We start from the raw sequence: 26,426 nt of genomic DNA, 5'->3' as shown, positions 1-26,426 counted from the left end.
CTTCTACATTTGTCAATGCATTGGGTAGATTACCCCCTAGAACCTGGTTTTCGATTACTTTTTAAATCACCACACAATCTTAACTGACCATCTGACTTAGGTACAAGAATGGGTGTAGCCTAATTATTTATATCTACCTTACAGAAAATATTCTCAGATTCTAGTCTTTTGAGATTGTCCTTGAGTGCGTATGGGACGGGTCATGGCTTGCAGTAAACTGGTCTAGCGTCCTTCTGTACTGTGACACTTGCCTAAAAGTCTTGCATTAGACTGCCTATTTTGCAGAACATCTTCGGATATTGCTTGATGACATCCTCTTTCGATGCAAATCTCGTTTCTACACGAAAAATCTCATTCCAATTCAGCTTCAGTGATCCTAACCAATTTCTACCTAGAAAATATAAAAGCAAAATACTGCGGATGCTGGAATCCGGAATAAAAACAGAAAATGCTGGAAATCTCAGCGAGTCAAGCAGCATCTGTGGAGAGAAAGCAGAGTTAACGTTTCGGGTCGATGACCCTTCGTTGGAACTTAGTAAGGCAGGCTTGTCCCCTGTCACTATTAAGAGAGGCAAGCTCTGAAACTGATCCTTGTATTTCACAAGTTGCATGATTTCCTGCTGGAAAAGTCGAAGATAGAGCTGCGAGGCTACTCAGGAGAGCAAATCCCTGTGGTAGGACGTATCATCATAGGCAGTCCCTCGTATCAAGGATGACTTGCTTCCACGCCAAAAAGGGATGAGTTCACAGGTGTTTCAATGAAGGACCTAATATTCCAGATCCCGAACTACATCCTGAAGGATAGAAGATGCCTGTGTGCATTTTTTTTTTAAACGTGGGGTGACCGTTGCACACCAGTCACCACACGGGCTTGACAGAGCTAGGTCTTGGTCCAGTGGCAAGGATTACCCAAGACAACTGGAGACCTGCTCTGCTGCACGGACCTAGTGCACACACATATCGAAGTGTGGACTGGCTCGTGCTGCCCCTGGGCCCCGAACTCGCGTCTCTCCTGGGCCCCGATCACGTCCCTCTGATAGGACGTATCACCGTAACCCTTGCCACTGGACAAAGACCTAGCTCTGTCAAACCCGTGTGGTGGCTGGTGTGCAACGGTCACCCCACGTTAAAAAAAATGCATGCACAGGTATCTTCTACCCTTCAGGATGTAGTTTGGGATCTGAAATATTAGGTCCTTCATTGAAACACCTGTGAACTCATCCCTTTGTGGCGTGGAAGCAAGTCATCCTCAATACGAGGGACTGCCTATGATGATACGTCCTACCACAGGGATTTGCTCTCCTGAGCAGCCTCGCAGCTCTATCTTCGACTTTTCCAGCAGGAAATCATGCAACTTGTCAAGATATAGCAATTCTGGTACTACGCTCGCGGCTGCACCAGTGTCGATTTCCATGGGTATCCTGGTTCCTGCAATGTCTGCTTGGATGACGATACTTTGCGAATCGTTGTTAGATATCCTTGTGCTCCTGATGACATGTATCTCCAGAACCTCCACGTCCTATTGCTTCTATTCAATACTATGTAGTCTTTGGTGATTGCTACTTCTAGCATTGAAAATTGGTTTACTTTTCAGTCGGTATGCCTTTGCAAGATGCCCAATTTTCTTGCAGAAAAAACACTCTGCGTTCACATATGGACAGCTTTGAGCAATGTGTTGTCCCAGACACCAATAGCACGACTTCAATTTACTATTAACCTGGCCGGTTGCTGAGGCCTTGGGGCCCAACTGCCTTTTACTTTTAACCTGCAGGCGATTGACCTCGGTTGTCTGCTAACTTTCTTCTGATTGTGTCACTGTTGATCCCACAAACAAAGCGGTCACGCAATGCTCGGTCCTGAAAGTTTCCGAAGTGACAGTGAATGAATAGCTTTTTTAAAGATATAATGTACTCACTGATACTCTCGTCATTTAACTGACCTTGATTTCCAAAACAATAATTTTCAGCAATTTCCTGGGGCTCAGGACTGTAATCTCCATCGGTGGCATGTCCTTTTGCTTAACAGGAACAAGCACATTTTTTCTAGGTTTCATACACCTCAGGGCCTGCTTCAGTCAGGAAAATAGCTTGTTTTCTTTCTAGCACCACCCAGTTACGGTTTTCATCATTGGGGACTTCAGCGATACTATTAGCACCGCTTCACACATGCTCCGAACGTCTCGGTGGTGATGCAACTCACCCAAGCGCCCTATTATTCCCATAGGCGCAGCCATCTGGACTCTTCAGTTCAGCCAAGCGTGCTTGTAATTTACCTTTGATTTTTTTAGCTGTTCTGCAAAACAAAGAACCTCTCAAAGTAGACTGAACCTTCCACGAACAAAAATTGCAGCTAGGGAATTTGATAATACTATCCTCGATCGCCAAATGTGATATCTTCCTGATGACGTCACAGACACACATGATGGCTCCTAACACATGAACTTGTCATGTGACCGTGTCACATGATGCCTTTATTGTATTTACATGATTAGTTGCATTACCACAGTAGTTCACTAGGTGGAGCAGTAGTCCACTAAAGGGAGCTCTATTTTGCAATAGCTTTTAAACGTGAAGAGGATAAACATTTGCCAAATAATTTTAAAGAGTATGGGGAAAGGGCAAGAGAATGGGACTGAATAGTTTCCAGATATGTTTATTGATCTCTTTTAAAAGTTTTTCATCTGTGATTCTGTCTGGCATCTTATTTTAAATTTGTAAAATGCGATCTTAGTGGGTGTGGCTTGCTGTTGGAAGTGTTAAGTCCGAAAATTTACTTTATATCGATAAGTAAAGATCACATTCAGGCTCAAATTATCCACATATGCATTAGTGCAACAATATAAACTCATATTTTCATAGTTTTCAGTTGTAACCATGTACATTTCTCATCTTAAAATTGTCTCTCGCATTAAATAATTTTAATTCTCTTTCTTTCCCTCCCCAGCAACCATTATCTGATGAATTTAAAACGAATGTGAGCACACCATCTTTATACCCAGTTTATCATGCATCTGTTCTCATGAGAGATGTAAGTTTTCTTTATTGCTTATGATGCAAAAGTCTAATTATAAGTAAATATATGGGGGTTAAATTGCTCTGCGACCCGATTGGGGGTGGTAACCTCCTAGGGCTGGGACATTCTGCGCCCGGCGCAGAATCCTGCCCAGCCGTGGATTTACCCTTACCTCTCCTCAAAGGAAACCGAGCATAATCTCGCGCGCTCCTCTTCCTTTGCGGGCGCTACTGGGCGCTGAAAGAAGCGCTACACAGATGCTCCGCGTAGTGCTGACATGCTTCAACGCCCCTCTCCTTCGATTAAAGTGGATGACCGCTGCACACTCTGCAACGTCTCCGATGGCCTCCACCAGGGCAACGTGCAACCGGGCCTGTAGCCCGGCACCCAAGAGGCATAATGGCAGCCCGAAAAATGCTAGGGCCGCCATTGTTGAGCCGACCCGAGAGTCGGCAGACAAAAAAATATGGCGGCCCGGGGCACTGGCACTCTTCCCTTTAAGGAGCACCCAGAGAGTTGGTGTCCACCAGATTCGCGAAGCGCAAAGCTGGCGTTGTCATCCACTCGCGCCAGCCTCGTAGTCCGCGGAGCAATTTCCCTTGTGGGGCGCTAAAGGGTCGGTGTGGGGTCGCCGCGCTCGGGCGACTACATCATCGTCAATTGCGTGGCGGCCCGGGCCGCTAACTGCAGGAAACCTCCGCAAATTCCCGGTCAATTTCACGAGAGGCGGGAGTGCTCTGTTCCCCCAAGCAAAAAGGCAATTTCGCCCCCTCATGTATAAAAGATAGATATGTGGGGTGGGGGGGGGTGGGGGGAAGAGAGTGATTTTAACCATCAAAAAGGATGGAAAGTAAATATGTAAAACATCTCAAACCAGGACCCAACCCACACTGAACCCCCCCACTTTTGGTTTTAACATAGGTGGGACGGGGTGGCGGGGGTGCGGGGGCGCGAGCTCGCTCCCAGGAGGCTGGTCGCTCATTTAAATAGTTTAAAGAGGCTGTGTGCCTCAGATTATTTCTCTGTTGCAGCATTAACGAACCGCGGGAAATCTGGTAGCTGAAGGGGGGCAAGAGCTGCTACATGGAAGAGTTGAGGTAAATGCTTTTCCAGCACTACTTGTGGGCTAGGAGGAGCAGAAGTGCTTCCCCCCGGTACTCCAAGCAAACCTGTTAACCTCCCTAGCAATCGGATCTCTCGCTCCCATACCCCACCACGATCCGATGCCCTCACAATATCTTTCATGGCCCGTGATCTCCTCCCTGATGTCATGGCTCGCGATCTCCCCCCAGCCCTCATATCGTCCACGGGGCCCCAGTGATCTTTTTCTCTTCACTCCTGATCTCTCTCTTCCCTTCCACGATCATCTCCTATCCTCCTGTGATCTCCCTGGCTCCTTCCACGTTCTTCTTCCCATCTCTCACGATCTCTCTGCCACCCCATCGATGGCGCCATTGCCCGATCTCTCCGTCTCCCACCCCCCCCATCGATGCCGTCCCGACCTCTATCTCGCCTTCCCTCTACTCTGCTCCTTGGCTGTGGCCATTTTCGAAGGCCTATCCGCCCGATAGTCTGCCAGCCTCTGAGTCTGTCTGGTTGCGGCCAGGAAACAAAGCCCAAAATGGGAATCAAATCCTGCCGTTAAATGCACCAGGACCTGAGGAAAACCCGCTCTTCTGGGTTTCCCAATTGCAAAACTGCGCCACCCCATTAAAATTGTGGCCATTATGTTATAACATATGAAACCATGGACCAAGAAATGGTAATTTGGCCGATCAAACACAGTTCTTGCCTGGAACATGTGAAATCACCCTTGCCAGAGCCTTACTCTACTTATTTATCTCTTCTGGCAAAGTTCTGCAAAAGTCCTCCCTTACTCCGAAAGAAGTCAAGTGAAACTCCAGGAAGTTGATTTGCCCTTAAATTCATATTATTTCATCTTGGCTGGTTGTTTTCCAAATGTATTTGTCCTGATTTCTCAGATCCAGATCCTAATTTAGATTTTACTAAAAAGTTCACAAACTTACAAGATACTAATTTCTGAGTAAGGGCAATTGGCCCATCTTGATTCCTCCATTTAGAAAGATCCTAATGCCCTCCACCCCCATTGTAACATCTAGTCGTCTCTTAAATGATTTCAGGATTTTTGCCTCCACTCACAAGTTTATTGCACACAATGATCACTTTTTGTGTGATGACGAAATTCATGATAGCTATCTTAAAACTATCTTTCGCTAGTTTAAACGAGTGTCCCCTTGTTCTATTCCCGCAATTTAATTTAAATATTCCAAGTTAGCTTTTTCTATAGCCTTAACAATCTTGCATATATCTATAAGATTGCCTCTCAGATGCCTCCTTTCTAGGCTGAAAAGCCTCTCTTTCTCCCGTTTATTCTCCTTACTCAGACCTTGATGTTGCGAATGAGCCTTGTAGCTCTTCCCTGCACAGCCTCCAGTGCTTGAATGGTTCTCTAGTTTCTTGGCGACCAGAACTGGACACAAAATTCAAAGTGCGGTCTAACTAATTTGCTAATTACCTCCTCTCCTAACATATTTCTTCTTAACTATTGTAAATTGTAGAACTGAGTCGAAAAGAACTGAACTATTGAATTTGCTTTTCTTTCTCTCCCAGTGTGATTGCAGCTCGCTTTTCCTTCCAGATAAGCATTTTGTTAAATGTGGGTGTGTTTGCCTTGCCATTAATGTTTTGCACAATGCAGTGTATATAAAGTTTCATCATTTTCTTGGGTACAATGATTCTTAAAGGAGTGACTTTTGGCAGAGATGTTGAACAAATATTTTGTATCGGTCTTCACGGTAGAAGACACTAAAAACATCCCAATAGTAGATAATCAAGGGGTTATAGGGAGGGAGGAACTTAATACAATCACTATTACTAAAGAAGTAGTAAAATAATGGGACTAAAGGTCCCTGGACCTGATGGCTTACATCCTAGGGTCTTAAAAGAAGTGGCTGCAGAGATAGTGGATGCATTGATTGTCATCTACCAAATTTCCCTGGAAAATCGCAAATGTAACTCCCCTATTTAAAAAAGGAAGCAGATAGAAATCAGGAAACTATAGACCAGTTAGCCTAACATAATGTCGTTGGGAAAATGCTGGAGTCCATTATTAAGGAAGCAGTAGCAGGACATTTGGAAAAGCATAATTCAAACAGAGTCAGCATGGTTTTATGAAAATTTGCTGGAGCTCTTTGAGGAGGGTGGATAAGGGGGAACCAGTGGAAGTGGTGTATTTGGATTTCCAGAAGGCATTCGATAAGGTGCCACATAAAAGGTTACTGCACAAGATAGAAGTTCACGGGATTGGGGGTAATATATTAGCATGGATAGAGATTGGTTAACTAACAGAAAACAGAGAGTCGGGATAAACGGGTCATTTTCTGGTTGGCAAACAGTGACTAGTGGAGTACCGCAGGGATCAGTACTGGGGTCTCAACTATTTATGATCTATATTAATGACTTGGAAGAAGAGACCGAGTGTAATGTAGCCAAGTTTGCTGATGATACCATCATCATCATAGGCAGTCCTTTCAATCGAGGAATACTTGCTTCCACTCCCAAAGTGAGTTCTTTGGTGGATGAACAGTCCAATACGAGAGCCACAGACCCTGTTACAGGTGGGACAGACATTCGTCGAGGGACGGGGTGGGTGGGGCAGGTTTGCCGCGTGCTTCCACTGCCTGCGCTTGACCTCTTCACGCTCTTTGCGTTGAGACTCGAAGAGCTCAACGCCCTCCCGGATGCACTTTCTCCACCTCGGTCGGTCTTCGGCCAGGGTCTCCCAGGTGTCAGTGGTGATGTCGCACTTTACCAGGGAGGTATTGAAGGTGTCCTTCTAACGGTTCCGCTGCCCACCTTTGGCTCATTTGCCATGAAGGAGCTCCGCATAAAGCATTTGCTTAGGGAGTCTCGTATCTGGCATGCGAACTATGTGGTCTGCCCAGCGAAGCTGATCGAGTGTGGTCAGTGCTTCAATACTGGGGACGTTAGCCTGTACGAAGACACTGATGTTGGTGTGCCTGAACTCCCAGGGGATTTGCAGGATCTTGCGGAGACATCGTTGGTGATATATCTCCAGCGACTTGAGGTGCCTTCTATACATCGTCCATGCCTCTGATCCATACAGGAGGGTGGGTATTACTACAGCCCTATAGACCATGATCTTGGTGATAGATTTGAGGGCCGGGTCTTTAAACACTCTTTTCCTCAGACGGCCGAAGGCATTCACTGGCGCACTGGAGGCGATGTTGAATTTCTGCATCAATGTCTGCCTTTGTTGATAAGAGGCTCCCGAGATATGGGAAATGGTCCACGTTGTCGAGGGCCGCGCCGTGAATCTTGATGATTGGAGGTCAGTGCTGTGCGGCAGGGACAGGCTGGTGGAGGACCTTTGTCTTATGGATGTTAAGCGTAAGGCCCATGCTTTCATATGCCTCAGTGAATACATTGACTATATCCTGTAATTCAACCTCAGAATGTGCGCAGACGCAGGCGTCGTCCGCGTACTGCAGCTCGACGACAGAGGTTGGGGTAATCTTGGACCAGGCCTGGAGGCGGCGTAGGTTAAACAGCTTCCCATTGGTTCTGTAGTTTAGTTCCACTCCAGCGGGAAGCTTGTTGACTGTGAGGTGGAGTATGGCGGCGAGGAAGATTGGGAAGAGGGTTGGAGCGATGACACAGCCTGTTTGACCCAGGTCTGGACGTGGATTGGGTCTGCAATGGATCCATTGGTAAGGATCATGGCCTGCATATTGTTGTGAAGCAGGCGAAGGATGTTGACAAACTTTTGGGGGCATCCGAATTGGAGGGGAACGCTCCATAGACCCTCACGGTTGACAGTATCAAAGGCCTTTGTAAGATCGAAAAAGGCCATGTATAAGGGCTGGCGCTGTTCCCTGCAATTTTCCTGCAGCTGTCACGCTGCAAAGATCATGTCCATTGTGCCCCGTAGGGGACAAAATCTGCACTGTGATTCCGGGAGGAGCTCCATAGGGAGAAGACGGTTGAGAACTTTAGCGACAACTTTCCCAGTGGTTGATAGCAGGGAGATTCCCCTGTAGTTGCCGCAGTCAGACTTGTCCCCTTTTTAAAAAATGGTCACAATCATTGCATCTCTGAGATCTCCTGGCATGATCTCCTCCCTCCAGATGATACAAAAATGGGTGGGAAAGCAAATTGTGAGGAAGACACACAAAATCTGCAAAGGGATTTAGACAGGCTAAGTAGTGGGCAAAAATTTGACTAATGGAATACAATGTGCGAAAATGTGAGGTTATCAACTTTGGCAGAAAAAATAGAAAAGCAAATTATAATTTAAATGGAGAAAAACTGAAAAGTGCTGCAGTACAGAGGGACCTGGGGGTCCTTGTGCATGAAACACAAAAAGTGAGTATGCAGGTACAGCAAGTAATCAGGAAGGCAAATGGAATATTGGCCTTTATTGCAAGGGGGATAGAGTATAAATGCAGAGAAGTCCTGCTAGAACTGTACAGGGTATTGGTGAAGCCACACCTAGAGTACTGCATACAGTTTTGGTCTCTGTATTTAAGGAAGGATATACTTGCATTGGAGGCTGTTCAGAGAAGGTTCACTAAGTTGATTCCGGAGATGAGGGGGTTGACTTATGAAGATAGGTTGAGTAGGTTGGGCCTCTACATATTGGAGTTCAGAAGAATGAGAGATGATGTTATCAAAACATATAAGATAATGAGGGGGCTCAAAAATGTGGATGCAGAGAGGATATTTCCACTCATAGAGGAAACTAAAACTAGGGGACATAGTCTCAGAAAAAGCAGCAACCCACTTAAAACCGAGATGAGGAGAAATTTCTTCTCTCAGAAGGTTGTAAAACTGGAGTTTGCTGCCTCAGAGAGCTGTGGAGGCTGGGTCATTGAATATATTTAAGGCGGAGATAGACATATTTTTGAGCAATAAGGGAATAAAGGGTTATGGGGAGCGGGCAGGAAAGTGGAGCTGAGCCCAAGATCAGATCAGCCATGATCTTATTAAATGGCGGAGCAGGCTCGAGGAGTCAAATGGCCTACTCCTATTTCTTATGTTCTTATTCCCGGAGTATCTCAAACAAGCGGTCATTCTTCAACGCGCATATTTACTTGGTGAAAGTTGAAGGCTTTTCACTCTGTACCTCATAGCGAAGCCCACTTTACATTCTATAGTGATCAGGAGGAGCAGCCTTGGCTTACTTTACCTTTACCTAGCCTGAGAACAGTTATAGTGCTCCTTTCCTCCTCTCTCTCTGTGCACGACAACTATACCATCATTGACAACAGCTCACTCAGCCCAGAACGGGAGTTAAACTTAGAACATGCCTTATATGTTTTGTATTTTGCTTTGCCTTAAATGTTGTCGTCTTGAAAAAAAGTTCAGAACTCTCATTTTTTGTTATTATTTTTGGCTACCTTTTGTTGCATTCATTTAATCATAGAATCACACAGCATGGAAGGAGGGCATTTGGCACATCATGCATGTGCTTGGACTTTGAAAGAGTTATCCAATTAGTCTCACTCCCCTATTTCCGCAGCTTCCGGCGAGTCACACGGTAGCCGCCATTTTTGGGAAGTCGGTAGCACTGCAAATGTTTCCTTTTTAAGTATATATTCAATTCGCTTTTTTCCGGTGTGCCAGTCATTTTCTATCCACCACGTCAAACCCGAGGGTGGCTGCTCGGAGACAAGTGCTATCAGCTCTGCACCTGGCTGAGGACTCCCGTCCGCAAGCCTACCACACGTGGCCAGCACTCAACTAATAACAGCCATGCCGCCACGAGGAACATCACTGAGCAGCCCATCGGGGTGTTCAAGCAAAGGTTCTGCTGCCTTTAGTACTCGGGAGGAGTCCTCCAGTACTTGCCGGATGGTCTGCTGCATGCTGCACAACTTGGCCATCATGAATAGGCAGTCCTTGCTAACACAGGTTCTGGGACCAGCTCAGGAGGAGGACGAGGAAGGAGGAAGAGGAAGAGTAGGAGGAGGAAGATGATGAGCAGGAGGAGGAGGAAAGGAGGAGGTAGGCAGCAAAGGTCCATTCCAGAAGGGCTGATTGTGAGCATCTCTTCAGACTCCGATTCCAGTGAATGAAACCCCAGGTCCCCTTTGCTCACCACTCCCCATCATTCTATCCTTGTGTGACAGAACATCACAATGTTCTCCTGGACACAAAGCTGAAATGAGAGCCAGCACTAAACTCACATTCATAACAAAATTCATAAATTTATGAAATTCAAATCAATAGAGAAAGTCAACGAATCCAGAATAACTACAAAGCATACTAAAGAAAAATTGATATAGTTATTTCACCCTTGTGCATTCCTTTAGTGTCTGTTTTTCGTGTGCCTTTGGCTTTTGAATTACAGAACCATAGAAATTTACTACACAGAAGGAGGCCATTTCGGCCCATCGTGTCCATGCCGACCGATAAAGAGCTATCCAGCCTAATCCCACATTCCAGTTCTTGGTCCATAGTCCTGTAGGTTACGGCACTTCAAGTGCACATCCAAGTACTTTTTAAATGTGGTGAGGATTTCTGCCTCTACCATCCTTTCATGCAGTGAGTTCCAGACCCCCGCCAACCTCTGGGTGAAAAAAATTCCACTCCTCTAAACCTCCTACCAATTACTTTAAATCTATGCCCCCTGGTTGTTGACCCCTTTGCGAAGTGAAATAGGTCCTTCCTATCCAATCTATCTAGGCCTCACATACACCTCAATCAGGGCTCCCCTCAGCCTCCTCTGTTCCAAAGAAAACAACCGCAGTCTATCCAATCTTTCCGCATAGCTAAAATTCTCCAGTCCAGGCAAAATACTTGTAAATCTCCTCTGTACCCTCTCTAGTGCAAACACATCTTTCCTGTAATGTGGTGACCAAAACTGCACACGGTACTCTAGCTCTGGTCATGCTTTATAAGTTCAAGCATGACCTCCCTGCACTTATATTCTATGCATCAACTAATAAAGGATAGTATCCCATATACCTGCTTAACTACGTTATCTACCTGTCCTACCTTCAGGGATTTGTGAACATGCAATGCAAGGTCCCTGTGTTCCTCTACACTTCTCAGCATCCTATCATTTATTGTATATTCCCTTGCCTTGTTAGCCCTCCCCAAATTGTAGTGATCCTACGCAGTGCTACCCCATTGGCTACAGCATGGCTGGTGGAAAGCTTCTGACTTTCAGTGTGGGAGGCCACAGATGGTCTTGCAGGATGAATTTGAGCAACTCGGGACCTAGAAGGGCTAACTGTAGACTGCATTACCTCAGCATGGGCAGCAGCAGTCTGGGCTGGCTGGCTGATGGGCAGCAGCAAGGGCAGTGGTGGAATGACAATGGTGGGAGTAGGAATGCTGTAATCCTGAGAGAGGACAGCAGGTTCGTGCTCCACGGAGCCACTGCCACTCCCATGGGGGTGGTGCCTCAGCAATCCTAGTAATATGTTGGAGGACAGATTACTGGCCTGCTGTGATTCCGTGCTTTCGACAATCGTCAACCCAGCCATGATGGCAGCAGTCTGTACTTCCACTGCAGCAGTGAGATGTTGGGTCACCTGTCTGTGCTGCAATGGAAGCTGCAACATTGTCCATCACACCCACCAGCATATTTTGGTTCACAAGATCTCTCATAGAGTTTCCCATCATTTCCATCCTGTAAATCATAGGCTGCAATCTCTGCACAAAGCCCATGCAATGTTGGAGCCAGCCTCTTCATGCTCCTTGATGCTGACAAGAGGCCTTTGCACCTAGCCTTTCTGTGTGCATGCCCATCACACTTCTCTGAAGGCCGCCCCATCAAGGACCGCATCTGCCTCCTGTGGACCAGCACTCATGCGCGGATTTGCCATCTGGGTAGCTGCCACCTGAGCTCCCCTTTTCCCCTGGCCTGGCTGCAGCCCACTCGTGCCCAGTGTCTCACCATGATTAGATCCTGCCTCTACTACCCTCTAAAGTGCGTGCAGTGCAATTTTCTGAGCTGATATCTGTGAATGTCAGATGCAATGCCGATGTGTCTCCTTCTTCTCCTCATCAGCCTGACATCAATAGTGGAGAAAATGTTGGAATCAATCATTAAGGATGAAATAACAGCGCATTTGGAAAGCAGTGACAGGTTCGATCCAAGTCAGCATGGATTTATGAAAGGGAAATCATGCTTGACGAATCTTCTGGAATTTTTTGAGGATGTAACTAGCAGAGTGGACAAGGGAGAACCAGTGGATGTGGTGTATTTGGATTTCAAAAGGCTTTTGACAAGATCCCACACAAGAGATTGGTGTGCAAAATTAAAGCTCATGGGATTGGGGGTAATATACTGACGTGGATAGAGAACTGGTTGGCAGACAGGAAGCAGAGAGTCGGGATAAACGGGTCCTTTTCAGAATGGCAGGCAGTGACTAGGGGACTGCCGCAGGGCTCAGTGCTGGGACCCCAGCTCTTTACAATATACATTAATGATTTAGACAAAGGAATTAAGTGTAATATCTCCAAGTTTTCAGATGACACTAAACTGGGTGGCGATGTGAGCTGTGAGGAGGATGCTAAGAGGCTGCAGAGTGACTTGGACAGGTTAGGTGAGTGGGCAAATGCATGGCAGATGCAGTATAATGTGGATAAATGTGAGGTTATCCACTTTGGGGACAAAAACACAAAGGCAGAATATTATCTGAATGGCGGCAGATTAGGAAAAGGGGAGGTGCAACGAGACCTGGGTGTCCTGGTTCATCAGTCATTGAAAGTTGGCATGCAGGTACAGCAGGCGGTGAAGAAGGCAAATGGTATATAGGCCTTCATAGCTAGGGGATTTGAGTATAGGAGCAAGGAGGTTTTACTGCATTTGTACAGGGCCTTGGTGAGACCTCACCTGGAATATTGTGTTCAGTTTTGGTCTCCTAATCTGAGGAAGGACGTTCTTGCTATTGAGGGAGTGCAGCAAAGGTTCACCAGACTGATTCCAGGGATGGCTGGACTGACATATGAGGAGAGACTGGATCAACTGGGCCTTTATACACTGGAGTTTAGAAGGATGAGAGGGGATCTCATAGAAACGTATAAGATTCTGATAAGACTGGACAGGTTTGATGCGGGAAAAATGTTCCAGATGTTGGGGAAGTCCAGAATCAGGGGACACAGTCTTAGGATAAGGGGTAGGCCATTTAGGACCGAGATCAGGAGAAACTTCTTCACTCAGAGAGTTGTTAACCTGTGGAATTCCCTGCCGCAGAGAGCTGTTGATGCCAGTTCATTGTATATATTCAAGAGGGAGTTAGATCTGGCCTTTACGGCTAAAGGGATCAAGGGGTATGGAGAGAAAGCAGGAAAGGGGTACTGAGGTGAATGATCAGCCATGATCTTATTGAATGGCAGTGCAGGCTCGAAGGGCCGAATGGCCTACTCCTGCACCTATTTTCTATGTTTCTCTGTCTCTTCCTCATGTTCAGGGACATGCTGGCCAGGTTTCAATTGTTGTGATTCTGAAAGCAGAAAGGCACAGTGGTCGGCTGTGGTGAGGGGAGGTGGGGAAAGCAAGATATCCATGCATACACTGTCAGCAGCTTCTAAATTATGAGATTGTGTGATGAGGGGGATGTAGCAAGAAGGATTCGATATGAGCATATCCTCCTCTACAGTGATGCTTTTCACTTCTCTGCTTGCCACAGACTCTGTCACAGCCCCTCCAATTATTTGCAACATTGATTCCTCCAGGCTGGTTAGGTTCTCAACCCTCGCTTAGCTGCCTCTTGTCTGCTGTTGCTCTCTGCAGTTATGAGCCAGCTTTGCCTGCAAGAGAAAGGGAAGTGTGTCAGTGAGTGTAGTGCAATGTGTTTTGCTGATTTGTCTGCCATGGTTGAATCGCTGTCAGTATGTGCAAGGGGTGGGGTGGGCGGGGTGGTCACAGTAGAGAGTAATCTAGAATGCTAAAGAGAAAAGAAAAGGAAGCAATGCAGGAAAGTGATTGTGGTAAGGATAACCAGATGATGTCAGGAAGGGACAGAGCATACAAACACACAAGAGTGCACTAGCATATAGGGTCCAGATAAGAAAAAATAGCAATAAGACGAATAGGGCTATGGTACAAAATAATGTTAAGATGTCTAATAATGTTAAAAAGACAAATTTAAAAGCTTTGTATCTGAATGCAAGAAACATCTGTAATAAGGTAGATGAATCAGCAGCGCAAATAGATGTAAACGGATACGATATAGTTGCAATTATGGAGACATGGTTGTAGGGTGACCAGGGCTGGGAAGTGAATATCCAAAGACATTCGATATTTAGGAAGGACAGGCAAAAAGGAAGAGGGGGTGGTGTGGTGTTGTTAGTAAAGGATGAAATCAGAGCAATAGTGAGAAAGGATATTGGCTCAAAATCAAGATGTAGAATCAGTCTGGATGGAGCTAAGGCGCACCAAGGGGCAGAAAACATTGGTGGCAGCTGTGTACGAGATTTTTTTTAGACCAGTATGTTGAGGAGCTTACTGGGGAACAGGCTATCCTAGATTGGGTATTGTGTAATGAGAAGGGGTTAATTAACAGTCTTGTTGTGCGGGGTCCTTTGGGGACGAGTGATCATAGCATGATTGAATTCTTTATTAAGATGGAAAGTGAAGTAGTCCAATCCGAAACTCGGGTCCTAAATCTAAATAAAGGAAATTACAAAGGTAAGAGGAATGAATTGGCTATGATAGATTGGGAAGATTCATTAAAAGGCATGATGGTGGATAGGCAATGGCTAATATTTAAGGAACGAATGCATGAATTGCAGCAGTTATACATTCCTTTCTGGCATAAAAACACAAAAGGAAAAGTGGCCCAACTATGGCTAACAAAAGAAATTAAGGATAATATTAGATCCAAAGAGGAGTTATACAAAGTTGCCAGAAAAAGTAGCAAGCCTGAGGATTGGGAGCAGTTTAGAATTCAGCATAAAAGGACCGAGCGATTGACTAAGAGGGGAAAAATAAGAGTACGAGAGTAAACTTGCAAGGAACGTAAAAACCGACTGCAAAAGTTTCTACAAGTACATAAAAAGAAAAAGATTAGTGAAGACAAGTGTAGGTCCTTTACAGACAGAAACGGGAGAATTTGTAATGAGGAACAAGGAAATGGCAGAACAATTAAATAAATACTTCGGTTCTGTCTTCACAGAAGAGGACACAAATAACGTCCCAGAAATGCTAGGGAACCAAGGGTCTACTGAACAAGATGAATTAAAGGAAATGATTATTAGTAAGAAAATAGTTCTGGAGAAACTAATGGGACTGAAGGCAGATAAATCCCCAGGGCCTGATGATCTGCATCCCAGAGTTCTAAAAGAGGTAGTCATGGAAATAGATGCATTGGTTGTCATCTTCCAAAATTCTATAGATTATGGAACAGTTCCTGCAGATTGGAGGGTGGCAAATGTAACCCCACTATTTGAAAAAGGAGGGAGAGAGGGAACTATAGACCAGTTAGTCTAACATCAGTAGAAACATAGAAACATAGAAAATAGGTGCAGGAGTAGGCCAATTGGCCCTTCGAGCCTGCACCACCATTCAATATGATCATGGCTGATCATGCAACTTCTGTACCCCATTCCTGCTTTCTCTCCATACCCTTGATCCCTTTAGCCATAAGGACCACATCTAACTCCCTTTTGAATATATCTAACGAACTGGCCTCAACAAGTAGTAGGGAAAATGCTGGAGTCTATTATAAAGGATGTGATAACGGCATACTTAGATAACATCAACAGGATTAAACAAAGTCAGCATGGATTTATGAAAGGAAAATCATGTTTGACAAACCTACTGGAGTTTTTTGAGGATATAACTGATAGAATAGATAAGGGAAAAGCAGTGGATGTAATGTATTTGAATTTTCAGAAGGCATTTGATAAAGTCCCACAGAAGAGGTTAGTGTGCAAAATTAAAGCACATAGGATTGGGGGGTAATATACAGACATGGATTGAAAATTGGTTAACTGACAGGAAACAGAGAGAGTAGGAATAAATGGGTCTTTTTCAGAGTGGCAGGCAGTGACTAGTGGGGTACCACAGGGATCAGTGCTTGGGCTCCAGCTATTCACAATATATATAAATGATTTGGATGAGGAAACCAATGTAATATTTCCAAGTTTTGCTGACAAAACTAGGTGGGATTGTGAGTTGTGAGGAGGATGCAAAGACGCTGCAAGGCGATTTAGATAGGTTGAGTGAGTGGGCAAACACATGGCAGATGCAGTGTGACGTGGATAAATGTGAAGTTATCCTTTGGTAGGAAAAACATAAGGACAAAGTATTATTTAAATGGTGATGGCTTGGCAAGTGTCGATGTACAGAGGGACCAGGGTGTCCTTGTACACCAGTCATTGAAAGCAAACATGCAGGTGCAGCAAGCAGTTAGGAAGGCAAATGGTATGTTGGCCTTCATTGCAGGAGAATTTGAGTACAGGAGCAAGGATGTCTTACTACAGTTATACAGGGCAATGGTGAGATCGCACCTGGAGTATTGGGCCCAAGTTTCGGGCCGCGCCTAGAACGGCGCAGCCCCGACCTGGACGTTCGTTTTACGCGCCACAAAGTGCGCCTAAAAAAAACTTCCAGATTCTCCGGCTCCTTGCAGGTCGTTTGCAGCTTAGCACAGCACGAGCTGTAGGGGGCGGAGCTAGGTCCCTGCGCTGAAAACAGTGCCGGGACCTCTGCACATGCGCGCTACAGTGGGCGCGCATGTGCAGTAGCTCCAGGCGCCCAAAACTGTGTGGGAGGGGCCCGAAGCACACAGCCCCTAGCCCTGGCCGAATGGCCTCACTGGGGCTACATGCATAAGGCTCCTCTCACGGCCCAGCTCCTGCTTCCTCCCGACCCAACTCGACTCCCCGCTTCTCCTCCCTTCCCCGCCCCCCCGCCTCCGGACCCGACCCCGACACCGACCCAACTCCTGCTTCCCCGCCCCCCCCCCCCCCCTCCCGACCCGGACCCGACCCGCGCTCCCCCCACCCCCTCCCGACCTGACCTCCCTTTCCCTCCCTCCCCCGACCCGAACCGAACCGACCTCCCTCCCACCACCCCCCCGACCCGACCCGCGCTCCCGACCCCGACCCGCGCTCCCCCCGACCCGACCCACGATCCCGACCCGACTCGACCCAACGCCACCTACCTGTAAATCTGGTGCTGGGGACGGGCCCTGCCCGAAGTCTTGGGCCCGGCCGGGCCCGGCCCATTCAGCCTTCCTCCCCCTTCTCCTTCCCCCCCCCCCCTTCTCCCTCCCCCCCTTCTCCTTCCCCCTTCTCCTTCCCCCCCATTTCCTTCCGCCCCCTTTTCCTCCCCCCCTTTTCCTTCCCCCCTTCTCCCCTTCTCCCCCCCTCCTCCTCTTTCCCCCTTCTCCTCCTCTCCCCCTTCTCCTCCTCCCCCCTCCCCTTCTTCTCCCCCCCTCCCCCATCTCCCCCCCTCCCCCTTCTCCCCTTCTCCCCCTTCTCCCCTCCTCCACCTCCCCTCGCTATCAGAAACACAGACACTGACAGAGACTGAGAGACACACACAGACAGACAGACAGAGAGATAGAGACGCTGACAGAGACACACTGGGGGGAGGGGGGCATCCCAGCACGCTGTTGGAGGGCTCCCGGTGCTGCAGTCGGTACGTAGAAAATGTTTTATTTATTGACTTTAAAAAAAATGATTTCTTATTAATTTTTTTTGATTGATTTATTGGTTGATTTATTAATGTTTTTATCATTTATTATTGATGATGGCTCTTTATTTGTAAAGCTGAAGTGTTTAATGTTTGTAAACTTCCCTTTAAACCCCCCCCATTCCCTACGCCTGATTTGTAACCTACGCCTGATTTTCTAAAGTGTAGACAAGGTTTTTTCGAGCGTACAAAAATCTTCACTTACTCCATTCTAAGTTAGTTTGGAGTAAGTTTTCACTGCCGAAACTTTGAAAACAGGCGTAAGTGGCCGGACACGCCCCTTTTTGAAAAAAAAATTCTGTTCCAAAGTGAAACTGTTCTAACAGACTAGAACTGGAACAAACTAAATGCCGAGAATTTGAATTTCTAAGATACTCCGTTCTACACCAGTTGCTCCAAAAAATCAGGAGCAACTGAGGCCGAAACTTGGGCCCATTGTGTGCAGTTTTGGTCTCCTTACCTAAGAAAGGATATACTTGCCATAGAGGGAGTACAGCAAAGGTTCACCAGACTGATTCCTCGGATGGCAGGACTGTTGCATGAGGAGAGATTGGGTCGACTAGGCCTGTATTCACTAGAGTTTAGAAGAATGAGAGGGGATCTCATTGAAACGTATAAAATTCTGACTGGGTTGGATAGACTGGATGCGGGGAGGATGTTTCCCCTGGCTGGGAAGTTTAGAACAAGGGGTCACAGTCTCAGGATACGGGGTAGGAAATTTAGGACCGAGATGAGGAGAAATTTTTTCACTCAGGGTGGTGAACCTGTGGAATTCTCTACCATAGAAGGCTGTGGAGGCCAAGTCACTGAATATATTTAAGAGGAAGATAGATAGATTTCTAGACACAAAAGGCATCAAGTGGTATGGGGAAAAAGCAGGAATATGGTGTTGAGATAAAGGATCAGCCATGATTATATTGAATGGCAGTGCAGACTCGAAGGGCTGAATGGCCTACTACTGCTCCTATTTTCTCTGTTTCTGTGAGATGTGGGTGTGAGTGCAGCAGTGATAAGTGTGAGGGTGAAGTGAAGCTATGATTGTGAAGTATGAGTGGTGAAAGCTAGAGATTGTTGGTAGGTGAGGAATGGATGTATGGTGCATTGAGCAGTGTGTGAGACTTGTGGTGCGGATGGTGGATTATGGCATTTGATGAAGCCCTCACTCACCTTGACCACCCGTCTGAGGTCATTAAACTTGTTGTGGCACTGGACCCAGGTCCTGGGGACAACACACGTCGCAGTGATGGATTGCACTATCTCTTCCCAGATCCTTCTGCTGTTTAACCTTGAAGGCCTCTTGCCCCCATGGTGGAGCGGCTAAATGGCTTACTCCTGTTCCTAATGTTACTCTCCCTCTCAGATGCTCCAATCTGAAGGGACTTGTCACAAGCGGCAAAATCCATTAGCTTCTGACTAACCTGCATTGGGCTGCCTAATAATTGAAGATCCCGGAAAATTAGATGGGAGATGTGCCATCTTTGCATGGCTTTGGGTGCTTGTGGCTGCTATAGTTCTAGCTCTTGGCCTGCCTTCTCGGGAAACTCTGGTGGCATGGTTCTCTGCCCCATTTCTTCTGCTTCATGTCTGGGAAATATGTGTTACCTAGGCGCAGAACGTAGTAAAATTGGCTTCAAGCTAGCAGCAACATTAAGCCCTGTACATAAAGCTCGAATAACTAAGGGAAGAATATTAGATTCGAAGATGCAGATCTGGTTGTCGTCATTCCTTTAGGGTTGCACCTATTTGCATCACTCTGGTGGAATCGTCAGGTGGGTCTTCAGGCTCCACTGGTGCTCCTGCTTCTATGCGCACTTGCGGCCGGGACATGGAAGTACTCCAGGTTGAACTTCCCTTAATCGTAACCCTCGGGACCTGGCCTGTTCTGGATAAGGGATTTTTCCGGACGAAGGTCACGTTAAATTGGATGGTACAGGTACTGAGCAAGGGGATATTGGGGCTGGCTGGCTTGGGGCTGGGAGTGCGGCAGAGAGATCATGCAGGGAGAGGGGGAGGGCGGGGCGGTGGATCGCGGGGTCAAGCCAGCGATTGCGGGAGTCAGCAGTGAGGAAGGACTTCAATTTGTTCATATCGGAGTTCTGCGCATGCGCCACCCAGTGGCCAGGAATAGTTCTGGACAAGGGGTGGTTCTGGATAAGCAAGTTATGGATAAGGGAGGTTCAACCCTGTCAATATTTACAGCATTCTTTTAATATGTTGCAGCTTTCAGCTACAAAACCTACTCCCTGGCACCATTACCCATGTTTAATTCCTGTTCTACTCTGTATGGAGGTGAATACAATGAATTAATGCAGAAGGTCATATCTATGTTCTTCATTTGCTTTTCTTTTCCTTTTCTTTTTAGGGAAATTCAACTGACATAATGAAGGAATGGGAGAATTCTCTGAAATTTACTGGCATACAAAGCTTTTTAGAGGAAATTGATCATTTTGCGTTTAACCGTGCAAAATCTTCAGTGATAGGGGTGAGTCGATTGCATATGAAATATCTTGTTTTGCTCTACATAAAAACAACTTGAAAAATGCATTTCAGGATACTGAGGCAGTGAAATTCGACACCTAAGAGTCAGCTATTATGGCCATTTTGGCAGCATGGCCATTGCCTGCAGTACATGAACAGCTGAACATGTGTTCAGCTGCACAAGGGCCCCCCCACCAGCGTTATTGAAAGGATCAGCAACAACTTGTAGGTGACTTGCTTTTTGATTTCTACTGGCTCTGTGCAAGTTGTGCAACTGTTTGTGAAGTTTTCTGAAGTTATTTAAATTGGGCGAGGTGACAGGGAGTTGTGCTTCAAGTGGAGACACACTTGCTTCTGATTAAAAGGGTTCTGGGAAGACCACTTGCTCCCAGTCTTGGAGGCTCTACATGCAGTCCCACTTGCGCTGGGGTATGCCAAGGAGATGGAACAGAGGCAGCAAAGAAGAGGACAAGTTGCTTGCAGAGGGAGGAGGAGGAGGGGCAGGAGGACTCTCAGCAGGAGGCATTGCTCACTTAGGGAATTCTGGGAGCACTTTCCAACCTGCACTTAAGCCAGGAGCAGTGTATTCGGAGGCTCTGCTTCACCAAGGAGGTGCTCACAGAATTATGCCACCTTCTGGAACCAGACCTGTAGCCTCAGAGCAGGACGACGATGTTACCCGTGACCCTCAAGGTCACTGTGGCCCTCAAATATTTTGCCTCTGGATCCTTCTAGACTAGATGGGAAGACATTGCTAACATCTTGCAGTTTGTGGTCCATCGCAGTATCTGGGGGTTCACAGAGGCTCTGTACTCTAGAAGAAGGAACTTCATTGTCTTCTTTCTGAACAGAGAGCAGCCGGATGTGCCTATGCCAGGAAATTATGTTTCCCCCAAGGTGGAAGGCGCCATCGACAGCACACATGTGGCTTTGCGAGTGCCACATATCAGTCCTGACATATACCGCAACCGCACAGGCTACTATAATATAGCTCCACCTAGCGGACTATTGCTCCAACTAGTGGACTACTGTAATAATGTAGCCACTGATGTTTATACAGTAAAAAGCAAGTTCCAGATTGAAACCATTTTGAGTGTATGTGCTTTAGTGAGGTCGTAAGGATATATTACATTGACGACGTAGAATAGGATTTCTGGATACTCTAGCTGACATTTTTGTTGGTGGATGATTCCTGCCAAACAACAGAGAGTCTTGGAGAGCTTCTTTATTTTGCAGCACAGCTAAAATATCCAAGGTAAATTACAAGCGCACTTGGCTGAACTGAAGAGTCCAGATGGCTGTGCCTATGGGAATAATAGGGTGCTTGGGTGAGTTCCATCGCAACCGAGATACTTTCAGAGCGTATATGGATATGCTAGAAATATTTTTGCTGCAAATAGTATCGTCGATGCCCCCAATGATGAAAACCATAACTGGGTGGTCTTAGAAAAAAAATGGGCTAGTTTCCTGACTGAAGCAGGCCCCGAGGTGTATGAAACCCTGAAAAATGTGCTTGTTCCCATCAAGCACGCAGCGGCAGGGGACCCAATTCAAGACCTTTGAAAAGCTGACAGGAGTCTTGCCAGTTGTTCTTGGTCACACCTCCAGCAATTTGATGAACATTATATATAGCAGCATTTTTATTTATTGATGTGACACCACTTATTGCATTGAGACTCACTGGGGAATGTAGTGATATAGACTTCACTGTGAAGGGTTAACACAGCAACAGACCTTATTGCAATCAATGTCTCACTGCAAACATTTCCCTCTGGTACTGCCCCATTGCCAGCACTCTGCGGATCGCACTGTTCTGGACACAGTGTGGTGATGGTCCGAGGGACTGCCTATGGTGACGCTGATGGTCTGAGGGACTGTCTATAGTGATGGTCCGAGGGACTGTCTATGGTGGTGGTCCGAGGGACTGCCTATGGTGATGGTGGTCCGAGGGACTGCCTATGGTGGTGGTGGTCCGAGGGACTGTCTATGGTGATGGTCAGAGGGACTGTCTATGGTGGTGGTGGTTCGAGGCACTGTCTATGGTGATGGTCCAAGGGACTGCCTATGGTGATGATCCAAGGGACTGTCTATGGTGGTGGTGGTCCGAGGGACTGTCTGTGGTTATGGTCCGAGGGACTGTCTATGGTGATGGTCAGAGGACTGTCTACGGTGATGGTCCGAGGGACTGTCTATGGTGACGGTCCGAGGGACTGTCTGTGGTGATGGTCCGAGGGACTGTCTCTGGTGGTGGCGGTCCGAGGGACCGTCTGTGGTGGTGGTCCGAGAGACTGTCTGTGGTGATGGTCCGAGGGACTGTCTATGGTGATGGTCTGAGGGACTGTCTATGGTGATGGTGGTCCGAGGGACTGTCTGTGGTGATGGTCCGAGGGACTGTCTATGGTGATGGTGATAGTCCGAGGGACTGCCTATGGTGATGGTCCGAGGGACTGTCTGTGGTGATGGTCCGAGGGACTGTCTATGGTGATGGTGACGGTCCGAGGGACTGCCTATGGTGATGGTCCGAGGGACTGTCTATCGTGATGGTCCGAGGGTCTGTCTGTGGTGATGCTGGTCTGAGGGACTGCTATTGTTTCAGATAGCTGGACTGTTACACACCGGTGATTCCTTAACATGAAAGGGTTAAATACAACTTAACTTCAATCAATGTAAACTTTAATTGGCACCAAGATGATGGGCACCATTGATGTCTGAGCTGCACACACACAGCAGTGTGTCAGCGTTGTCACTCACAGCAACATTCTTTCAAGCAAATTGTTCAGATATCAGTTCCTCAAATAAGAGTCTTGCAGCTATGTAGCCACCACAGGCCCTTTCCTGTGGTCTTGGGGGGGTCGTGGGCATGGTTGTATAGCCAGTCTGATTATCTGGCCCTCGGTCAGCGTCCAGATCCTCGTCCTCCTCTTCCTCTCTCTCCTGAGGTGGAGCATCAGTGCCTTCTGGCAATTCTTGGCCCCTCCTGATAGGCAGGTTGTGCAGCATTTAGCTACTTGCTCAGGGTTGTATTGTAGCTCATCTCCTGAGTGGTCAAGACATCTGAAGCGCTGCTTAAGCAGTTATTGTTTGGTGGCCCCATTGCATTGAAAGTATAATAATGATTGATCAGAAGCAATGATTTCCTCACTAAAATACAAACCCCTAATAGTCGAGAGTCTGAAAATATGTCTGTTGAGATGGTCACTTCACCTGAGAAGAATTCCAGAGTCAATACAAACTCCCCCGAAGTTGAAGCAGCCTTTTGAATGAAGCGACCTGCGATTTTAAAAATGGCAGCCACACTGCTGGCGTTCGTTCAGAATAGTTCCACTTTTTCTGGATGGTTTTTTGGGCGAGCGATATTGTGGGTGATATGTGTGCGAGGTGGTGAAAGTGGTGGTGGCCGATCTCCTGGCCGTTAGTTTTGCCAAATGGCCCATTTAAGACAAAAAAAAAATGGGTGGGCAATATTATTGAATCTCGGCGTTAATTCCATGCGGAAAGTAACGCTGGGCGATATTATGGCCGTTGATTCCGCCCATTCTGATGATCCCGCCCAAAAAAAGTGGGAGGGCGGTAATATTTTTTCCCGGCATTAAGCACATGGGAAAAGTAACACTCGGCGATAAGTTTCCTAAAAATGCCCGTCAGTTTCAATTTTATGCCAAAATGGGCAATATATGGGTGTCATATGTCATTTCAGCAGTAAAGTGGGCGTTAAGCAAGCAAAATAATTGGAGGTTCTAGCCGCAAGAAATCAACTATTTACCCCTGTGTCTTGCGTGTGTCTTTGCCTATCCTACTGATGTCTTGCAGTGCTAGCCCAGTGGCTGCAGCATGGCTGGTGGAAGGCTGCTGACTTTCAGTGGGGGACATTGCAGATGGCCTTGCTGGTTCTTGAGGAGCTGGTGGCTGGGAGTGTCAAATTGAGTGATTGTGTCTCTTTTCTTCTTCCTCCTCCTCCTCCCCACTGTCTCCTCCCCCGACTTCTCCTCCTCCCCTGCTCCTCCTCCCCCGCTCCTCCTCCAACCTCTCCTCTTCAACTCCTCCCCATCCCTTTTCATCCTCATCCCGCCCCCTCCTCCTACCCCTCCTCCTCTCCTCCACCTCCTCCCCACTGCCTTCTCCTTCCCTCCTCCACATCCCTCCTCCTCCTCCTCCCCCTCCCCCTCTCCTCCACCTCCTCCTCCCCACTGCCTTCGCCTCCTCCCCTCCTCCTTATCCCTCTTCCTCTCCCTCCTACTCCCCACCACCTTCTCCTCCTCCACCTCCTCCTCCCCACTGCCTTCTCCTCCTCCCCTCCTCCTCCCCACTGCCTTCTCCTCCTCCCCTCCTCCTCATCCCTCTTCCTCTCCCTCCTACTCCCCACCCCCTTCTCCTCCTCCCCTCCTGCTCCCCACCGCCTTCTCCTCCCCTCCTCCTTCTCCTCCCCTCCTCCTTATCCTTCATCCTCCTCCTCCTCCCTCTCCTCCTTCCTCTCCTCCCTCTCCTCCTTCCCCTCCTCCCCTCTCCTCCTTCCCCTCCTCCCTCTCCTCCTTCCCCTCCTCCCTCTCCCTCCTCCTCATCACTCCTCCCCACCTCCTCCTTCTCCTAGCTCTCCTCCACTCCTCCTCCCCTTTCCTCTCCTCCTCCCTCCCCACCTCCCTTCCCCTCTTCCTCCCTCTCCCTCTCCCTTTTCTTGGTCACTCACTAGCTGGGCAGGTTGGATTTGTTTGGTGTCTGAAATGAGGAAGGCACAAGGGTAGAGTTCTGGTAAGAGGAGGCCTGGAAAGCAAGAGCTGCATGCTTACAACCTGCACACTTTGTAACTTGGAAGATATTGTGGGATAATGGGGAAGTGGGATGTGAGAAGGAGGGTAACGTAAGACTGAGGTGAGGCTGGGAATGGGAGGTATGCATCGTATTTGATACAGATTGTTGGTAAGTGAGTGATGAAGGTGGGGTGGGGGGGCTGCGTGCAATAAGCAGTGTGTGAGGCTCGTGGTGCAGTTGCTGGCAGATGGCTTTTGAGCATACATTTACTGACCTTGACCACTTGTCTGAAGTCATGAAACTTAGCCAGGTCGTGGGGTCAACACTTTCATTTTAGAAGGCATAACTGCCTTGGTGATCTGGCCCCACATCATTCTTTCTGGCGGGCCTCCTGGCCCCTGTGGGTAGAGGACCTTGCAGTATTGAACCCCTGCACAAAGCTGGACTGCTACGTGCGGGACCCTAGGTGCCCCTTCCCTAGCTTACTGAGCAATTTGTGTTAGTGCTGAAGCACTTTTACAATTTATTTTACATGTGGAAGGCAATTCAGCTTTAAGAGCTGAAGACTCCATTTCGGAATTATTTTTAATGTTAATTATTTTTCAGAATGCAGTTGAGCTCCTAAGAGCTATAGACTGTCTATTTTTAAATCACTTTTATTTTTTTCATTTTAGAAGATGTTTCCCCTTTAAGGGCTCAACGCTGCTTTCTGAAATGACCAGCTAGCTTTAAGAGAATGCTGCTTTGCTCCAGGGCTGCTATGATCATGCTACACGGGCCTCATGCTGAGACTACTGCCTGAAACAGTGCGTTACACCGCATGTTTTTCACTGCACTAATTTAAATCAGCAGGCATCAGCAAAAATAAAGGCCAACAAGCCATTTGCCTCCCTAATTGCTTGCTATACCTGCATGCTAACTTTCTGTAGGCTGCACATATCCCTGCCCTGACACCTAAGATGCTCTTGGCCATCGTCCAATGGCCATCTCCGATTCACTGTCTCTCCCTAGTGTTCTCTGCTCTCTTCTCCTGCAAGGAGGGAAAGAAGACATCTTTGAGTGAGTGTAATGGCATGTGTTCACCCGATGGCTGGAGAGCATTTGTTGAGGGTGTCGAAGACACCGATTCAAGGTAAGACTCTTAACACAAGCAGACCGTCAGATTGTTAGTTTATTGTTACTTGTATACAAGGGGAGAGTGCTCTAGACAAAGGCCTTAGGGTACCAACTCCGGTAATACACAGAATTGGAACATATTTATACACCCAAGTGAACAACTCCTATCATATGTGATAGTTCCTCTTTTTTTTTGTAATAGTGCAGAGTCTAGCAGTTAATTTAATTACCTCATCAGTGTTATTCAATGGATACTTGTCTTAGCTACCCTTTCCTTATTTTGGGATAACCTCTCCTTGCCCCCTGTACACACTGTCTGTTTTTTTTGGTTATCACATCCTATTTGTGATTATAATTAGACAGAGAAGACAGATGA

At 47.2% G+C, this 26,426-nt stretch overlaps 1 protein-coding gene across 6 annotated transcripts in view; it reads left to right on the top strand.

Annotated features, from left to right (window-relative positions):
- LOC139252375 (uncharacterized) overlaps positions 1-26,426 on the top strand; it is a 336,279-nt gene that overhangs the window by 215,483 nt on the left and 94,370 nt on the right. For 5 of the 6 annotated variants that reach the window (XM_070873361.1, XM_070873357.1, XM_070873359.1 and 2 more), the window contains 2 exons: positions 2,944-3,027; positions 20,073-20,192. In XM_070873361.1, coding sequence (XP_070729462.1) covers positions 2,944-3,027; positions 20,073-20,192 — 204 coding nt within the window. The remainder of the gene's footprint in view (positions 1-2,943; positions 3,028-20,072; positions 20,193-26,426) is intronic. The other variant, XM_070873358.1, reaches the window with a different exon arrangement.

The sequence above is a fragment of the Pristiophorus japonicus genome, unplaced genomic scaffold, assembly GCF_044704955.1.
Source record: "Pristiophorus japonicus isolate sPriJap1 unplaced genomic scaffold, sPriJap1.hap1 HAP1_SCAFFOLD_461, whole genome shotgun sequence".
Lineage (NCBI taxonomy): Eukaryota > Metazoa > Chordata > Chondrichthyes > Pristiophoridae > Pristiophorus > Pristiophorus japonicus.
The sequence above is the reverse complement of the archived record's forward strand: the minus strand, read 5'-3'. Positions and strand labels throughout refer to the sequence as shown.